We start from the raw sequence: 7648 nt of genomic DNA, 5'->3' as shown, positions 1-7648 counted from the left end.
AGTCACTGTGTTCGCATGGGGACTCACTGAGCACAATTGTCAAACTTACTCTGCAGAGACCCAGGCATCGTGGGGCAGGCTGTGTGGCTCTGCAGGCTTCCAGGCAGATTCTTCTGCCTCCCGGTTCTGGAGTGACGGTGCAGTCGCAGGCTAGGCCTCCCCTAGGAGCACAACAGAGATCCACAGAGTCTCGAAGAACGAGGTATAGGTCATCCCCAGCGTTAGACCCTAGCCTGGTTTTCTGAACCCCACTCCCCAAAAGTCCAGGCTCTCCTTCAGAAAAAGGGGAAGGCATGATCCTTCTAGACTTAGTCGTAAAGGAAATTTTCACTTGGCATATATATCATGGTTCTAGGAAAGGGTCCCAGTAACCAGACTCTTCCAAGACGAGGAACCGAGAGAGAAGCAGGACCCGGATCTAGGTTTTGTAATCGCAGAATTTCTTGTTCCTCCTATGCCCCATGAGTTATAATCAGCAGCACCAGTCCACAACGCCATCTCCTTCTTCCGCAAGAAAACTCCCCTAGTATTTTATCTCAGGGTCTCTCCAGGTGGAGACGGTGACGTTCCCAGTGACCAGCCAGGATACTCCCTGCCTGCCCTTGATGGCAGTCAGAAATCAACATGGCTGCTTTGCTGCCTGCCTTTCCAGATCGCCCAGAATTTCAGCAGGACTCAGAAGCTGCTGGATACCTCCTGCCAGAGCAGAACAAGGTCCTGCAGGCAGATTTGCGGCTCCCCAATAGCGCAGTAGTTTGGGGCCCTGTCCCTGTAAAGTGGTCGCTGAGGCACACAGCATGAACACTGGGATCTGTCTGTTGCTATCCTTCATCTTGGAAAGTCATGGTGAGCTTCCTCCTCCTTGAGGTGGTAGATGAAGGAGGCCACCCAAGACCCAGCGAGAAGCGTTCCAGTCTGAATCCCCAGCGGTGACCCTGTATAGACCTTAGAGTCCCATGATCCTTTCTTCAGGGAGGAAGGAGGAAATGTCATTTCACACACGGATTGGATTCTACGTGGGCTCTTCCTTACCTCCATGACGGGAGGGGACCCTAGATTTACAGGAGCGGGAAAGTCGGTCTTTGTGAGTCTATGATGTCATCTGGGTAAGGTCTACTGAAGTGGGGAGGAATTGTTGTCTCGGGAGAAAACGACAGAGGCCAGCGATATAGTTCAGTGTGAGAGGACGTACTTAGCGTGTCCAAAACCCAATTCAATCCTTGGCACAAATAATGAGTAAATGAATGAACGAATATTTAAAAAAAATGAGTCTTATTTTAAAAAACGTGTGTGTGTGTGTGTGTGTGTGTGTGAGTGCACGTGAGTGCAGGTGCCCTCGGAGGCCAGAAAAGCTCGCCCAACACCATGGAGCTGGAGTTACAGGCAGTTGTGAGCCAACAGATGTGGGAACTGAGAACCCAACGCTGGTCCTCTGAAAGGGCAGTCTGTGCTCTCAGCCTCTGAACTAATTAATTAATTAAAATGAAAGAAGGAAGGGATGAAAGAAGGAGAGAGAGAGAGAGAGAGAGAGAGAGAGAGAGAAAGAGAGAGAGAGCTGAAAACACTTGGTGATAGCAGTGTGTCACCCCCCCCCCCAGAAGCTAGCCAGGTCTCAGTGGTACAAAGTCCACACACACATTCCAAGGCATTGCTATCAGCTTGGAGCTAGCAGGCAGGCAGGCAGGCAGGTCCAGGACTGAACTCCTGGGTCTCCTGCTGGTTTACAGGCATCACGGTGTTGTACACATACACCCTCAGCTTACCAGCCCTTCTGGCCATGTGATGTCAGCAGCCTGGGGTGCTGTGAGCATTCTCTGGCATTATCACAGCAAACCATGCACTTAGAAGCTATTTGGTTAACTCCGAAGGACCTGCCGTGAAGCTATGTGACCCTGCAGTCATGTAGTGCCCCGAACTTGGGCGGGTTCACTTTACTTTGGCCCCAGAAAATTGCATAGCAGGTATGATGATCTTAGTGTCACCTGCCTGGCAGGAGGTCACAGAGGCTAATAGGCACCCAGAGTCTTGCTCTCTAAGTCCTTGTCACAAGGTAGCATTTTTCTCACTAAATGCTGCTTAAAGGGGTGGGTGATGTAAGATTCCCCTCTGTATGCTGTGAATATCATTGGTTAATAAAGGAACTGCTTTGGGCCTATAGCAGAGCTATAGGAGGACAGAGCTAGGCAGGGAAAACTAAACTGAATGCTGGGAGAAAGGAGGATTTAGGGAGAAGCCATGGAGCCGCCGCTGGAGACAGACATGCTGAAACTTTGCTGGTAGGCCACGACCTTGTGGTGATGCACAGATTAATGGAGATGGGTTAAATTTAGATGTAAGAGTTAGCCAGGCTGGGTGGCGGTGGCGCACACCTTTAATCCCAGCACCTGGGAGGCAGAGGCAGGTGGATCTCTGTGAGTTTGAGGCCAGCCTGGTCTACAAGAGCTAGTTCCAGGACAGGCTCCAAAGCCACAGAGAAACCCTGTCTCGAAAAAACAAAAACAAAAATAGTTAGCCAGTAAGAAGCTAGAGCGAATGGGCCAAGCAGTGACTTAATTAACATCTCTTTTGTGTTATTATTTCTGGGCTGAGCAGCCGGGAACCAACTAGCGGCCTCCTCCAACAAGTGGGGTAGGAGCTGCAATATTACAGGCTAATGAGGTTTGGCATTCTACATGCGTGCGCTGAAGTTCCTTGGAGCCTCCCTAACCCAGAACTGGTGAGGTGATGAGAAGAGAGGTAAGTGGGGAAGAAGGGGGCGGGGAGTCCAAGGGTTCACGCCAAGAAGAAAATGCAGCCTTGACTCATTCTCCGTATGTTAGTTCAGCCCCTTGTGATGGGTCTGACTCAGGACAGCCAAGCTTGAATCTTAGTGCCACTTGGGTGGTACCAGCCACCTTGCACCTGCGGTCAGACCCCACTGGCTGCCCCGTTTTGTTGTTTTCTAAGTCCACGCTAGGGCAACCTTTCCCACGGTTGTGTTGGGTTTGGTGTGTATGTCTGTGTTCTGTTGCAGGGACACTCACCGATCAAACTCCAATTTTACTGGAGCTGGCCCTGAAAGACCTTGGTCCTAAGGGGTCCTCTGAAGGGTGCGTGGGTAAAGGGACGTGATTGCTAGGACCTGGGAAGTGCTCGGCATGTGGTCCCGTGCACGCTGGAGGCTGAGTTCATTCCTGTGACAGTCTCCCTCTCTCTCGAAGTAGACTCACTGGCCTGGCAGTGTGGAGCCACACAGCCTGAAAGGTGTGTTCCCTTTTGACAGCACTTCACGTGTCAGGGAGATCATTTTGGAGATTGTGATTCATCTTCTAATCTGGGCCTGAAAGGAAGGAGGCTCAGGGCAGGGCCTGTACCTTCCTGCCTTGGAGGCCCTACTTACCCACGTGTTGCTTCTAGCAGCTGTTTTATGAGCAGTCGTGTGCCTCTGCCACCCAGGCTTGGGGCACAGTTGAGCAGGTGTTCATGAACCGGGCATGTCTCCGGAAACTACCCTACAGTTCTTTGCCTGAGTGGCTGGCCGCGTGCCCTGGGCTGTTCTCAGGTAACTGAATCATGCCAGTATCAGGTGTTGCCGGAGCAGGTAACTCCGTCCTCCTCCGAGTCTTCCTCCAGTCCCAAGTGGGAAAGGCGTCGACAGATACATGAGAAGATGGTACCACCAGTGAGGTGCCAGGTGAGGTCCGCGCTTAGCATGAGTCTCGCGGGTGCAGATATGAATCTGGAGGCGGGGGTTGTGGTTGTTTTTTAAAATATTCCATAAAGTCTCCTGGCAAACACATGATCCAAGGCCACAGACACAAAAGACTATTCATTTCTAAAAATAAGGTTGATTTTCCCCCCTCGTCCTAATAAAGAACAACATGCGTATTTTTGAGTTAGGCCAGGGTCAGCCCACCTTCCTAAGCCTATGGGAGGGTGGACTAGAGTTCGTGCATAGCCGAGTGGCCTCAAGATCTTTTCTCTCCTTCTTCCTTTGTGCGGTATTTGTCTGGCTCCCACCCTGGCGGGCTGCACACACTTCCTATTATTGCACATTCCTGAGTGGGGCCACATCCTGGAGACGGCATTTGTTTTGATGGCTGCTGACAGTGTTCCAGGAGCAGACTGGTTCTGCAGGGCACCATGGCCTCCTCACCAGCCACAGGCCTCCTCTTTATCCCCTCGGTCACCAGCCAGAAACCTCATGCTAACTCACCAACATCTAGGCAGAGAAGGCCTTCTGACCTGGTGGCTCAGCTTTGTCATGGACCCTATCACTCCCCGAGACTGTCACATCCTGACCTGCCATCGGTCGGCACGCGCTTGCCGTGAGAGCAGCTTCCTGGAGCCACGTTCCTGAGGTTGGTTTCAAGGCCATTACTTCCGGAACACGCTGCCTGCAGCCGGGCACCTAATATATGTGTAGCTGGCACATGAATCCACCCTTGAGGTCTTTCAAAGGGGCACTACGTCTTTCGTGGGATACTGGCACCCATGGGGTGGTGACACTGAGCCTGTGCCAGGCAGGCTTCTGCTTTCAGCCTGGGGTGGGGATGGGGGTCACAGAGAGGGGACCCTTGCATTCCGCCAAAGGGAGACTGAGAAAGAATGTGCTTAGAGATGGTAACAGATCAGTGGGTAAGGACTTGAGTTCCAGCTCAGAATCCCCTCCTTAAACTCTGGCAGTGATGACAGACTTGTTAATCCCAGTGCTGGGAAGACTGAGAGTGTCAGATCCCTAGGACTTGCTCATCAGTCAGCCTAGACTAATTGACCAGCTCGAGGCCAATGAGAAACCTTGTTTCAAAAGACAAGGTACGTGGCATCTGGCCTCCAAACACATTTATGCATGTGCACACATACACACACACACACACACACACACACACATACACACACACACACACACACACACACACACACACACACCACGCCTACATAAGACAGGGGGAGGCTGAGAGACTGGGGTCCTCTCCAATTATTTTCTTATCCTATTATCTGCGACTGAATGATGAGGCCACAGCCGTCAGTTGTTCAGTGCAGAGGGAACCACGTGGGTGCCCAGACTAGCCTTGGTACATGGTGTGATAAAGCTGAGGTTGCTTGTTGGTGAGATCTCAGATGAGTCGTCAGACCATCAGGCTACAGGGAAGGTCCCTGCCACCTCCTGACGCCACATGAGTGCCTAAAGCCACTTGCACCTGGCCTGTCCATCACTCTTCACCTGGCTTCCCCATCCCTCTCCACATTTCTGTGCTCAGAGGATATCTGGCATCTGTCTCATGGCAGCAATGCAAGGGTCAGCTTACCTTATGCGGTGGCTAATCTTGGTTGTCTACTTGACAGACTTGGGCAGAGCAAACCTCAGTGGAGGAGTTGCCACCCTCAGATTTGTCTGTGGGCATGGAAAGAATAGAGTAAAGCATGTTTTCTTGGTAGCAGCAATTTCTCGGGTCCGCTCTGCTTACTAGAGGCAAGCAAGTGCTCTCATCTAAGAGAGGCTTCCTGACTCAGCTTTAGCTGCAAAACCTTGCAGCTCTTTTAAAAGGTCCTGCCAAGAAACACTTAAATAGTGTTGATAAAAAAAAATTGAATGCATGCTTTTCGGTTTTTCAGCCATAGCAGGAAAAAAGCTGCACCATTTTAAAATGCCAGCTTTCTGGGCTGTCCTGCCAGGGCAAACTCTGACTTTTTCAGGCAGGCAGTCTGAATGAGTGTGTTCTGTGAGCAGAATGCTGCAGCTTGCTTGCTGGCAGGAACCTCGAAACGCGATAGAGTTGTAGTAATAAAAATGGCTCCGGCAGTACCTCTGCTATGAGGCTGGAAAGCTAAGGAATGGGCTGGATCCAGCCAGCAAAGCCATGGCTTTAATCCTCTCCTTAAAGACTCATGTGGTCAGAAAAAGAGAGATATACAGTAAAGAGAGATTCAAAGACAAAGAAAACCTCTAAATGGTTTACAGTGAGTTAAAAATACATGCAGGCTAAAAGTTAAAGTTCTTAAAGTAAAAAAAAGAAAGAAAGAAAAAAAGAAAGAGAGAAAAAGAGTAGTTGGGTGTGGTAGTACACACCTTTAATCCCAGTGCCTGGGAGGCAGAGACAAACAGATTTCTGTGAGTTCAAGGACAGCCTGGTCTACAGAGTTATTCTAGGACAAAGATATACAGAGAACCTGTATTAAAAAGTAAAAGTAAAAATAAAAGAAATAGCTCTTTCGGGACTTTGCTCCAAGATGACCAAAAAAAAGGAGAAACAACGGTCGTGCCAAAAAGGGCGGCGGCCATGTGCAGCCAATTCGCTGCACTAACTGCGCCCGCTGTGTGCCCAAGGACAAGGCCATTAAGAAGTTCCTCATTCGGAACATCGTCGAGGCGGCTGCCGTCAGGGACATATCCGAAGCAAGTGTCTTCGACGCTTATGTGCTCCCCAAACTCTATGTCAAGCTGCATTACTGTGTGAGCTGTGCTATTCATAGCAAGGTGGTCAGGAATCGATCTCGGGAAGCTCCGAAGGACCGAACACCCCCACCACGATTTAGACCTGCTGGTGCTGCACCACGACCCCCACCAAAGCCCATGTAAAGTGACTTCGTAGAGACAGAAGAAAACACCTTGGAAAAATAAAATGGGACTTAGACTTTAAAAAAAAATAATAAAAAAATAAAAGAAATAGAGGTTAAAACAGAGCTGCACAAAGATGAAAAATACACAGAAAATCTTGATACTGTATGCTATTATGCTTTCTTTGAATTGTTTGAATGCTGAGGAAGGAGCAACAGATGCTAAAAGATATTTGTTTATAAATGCTGCTGAACTAATCCAACATAGATATTTTGAAAATATCTTGACTTCAGAATTTGGGTCTAAGAACATGATGCTTTGAAAAGTAGTTTCTTCTTTTGTTTTCACAGAGGATGAGACCCTATGGATTGCTTCTATCACAATATGGTATGATAGACCATGCCCTCCTGAAAGGTTGCTGTGAACACCCTCAAAAAATTACTTCACTCAACTGCTGACTGAGATGAACCTGGCACACAGGTTACACCATGAAAGACCTAATTAACAGTGCCCCTATACAGCAGGAAGAAGTTTGGAGAGAAATAACTACGTCCATATTCCCAAATATTGTTTATAAATGTTCTTTTACATTTAAAGGGGGATATGATATAGATATGAATAATTTGCATTGGTATGGATTTTAAGGTCAAGTTTTTATATGTATATGTATTTCTGATCTTGATTTAGGGTATTGTGATTGTGTAGTTCATTTAAGAATGTAATGTTTAATTAGGAAATATACGTTGTTAATGGATAATCATTTATAATAATCAAGCTTGTAGTCATGTTAGTTAGATTTTCTAGATATATAGAGATATATTTCAGTTAGATAAGCATTCTTCATATCTTCCAAAGACTACAGAATATGGCATTTTAAATGTTTTAATAACTTAGAGCTTTTCATGACAATCAGGCACGTCTGCTCCTGGCAGCACCAATCTACTTCAAGAGGAAGATGGGCATCGAAGAGGCTCCTTATGGAGTTTGATTGCAATTTGGGCAGGAAACTGCTCTTGCCTGGACTGTTGCATAAACTGGACACAAAGAACCCACAGAGAGAGGACTGCTGAACTTGCCTAAAGGTGAGATGGTCTTTCAGGGTTCCTGATT

The 7648-nt window shown here is 48.3% G+C and overlaps 1 protein-coding gene across 1 annotated transcript; it reads left to right on the top strand.

Annotated features, from left to right (window-relative positions):
- The first annotated feature begins 624 nt into the window (after positions 1 to 624).
- On the top strand, positions 625 to 6559 carry LOC119814312 (40S ribosomal protein S26-like). Its single transcript, XM_042055111.1, has 4 exons — positions 625 to 771; positions 1728 to 1803; positions 3014 to 3089; positions 6223 to 6559. The coding sequence occupies exons 1-4, from the start codon at positions 625 to 627 to the stop codon at positions 6557 to 6559; spliced, it is 636 nt and encodes a 211-aa protein (XP_041911045.1).
- The last annotated feature ends 1089 nt before the right edge of the window (positions 6560 to 7648 follow it).

Source organism: Arvicola amphibius, chromosome 5, assembly GCF_903992535.2.
Source record: "Arvicola amphibius chromosome 5, mArvAmp1.2, whole genome shotgun sequence".
Classification (NCBI taxonomy): Eukaryota; Metazoa; Chordata; class Mammalia; order Rodentia; family Cricetidae; genus Arvicola; species Arvicola amphibius.
Note: the sequence above shows the minus strand (reverse complement) of the source record. Positions and strands in the feature narration are given on the sequence as shown.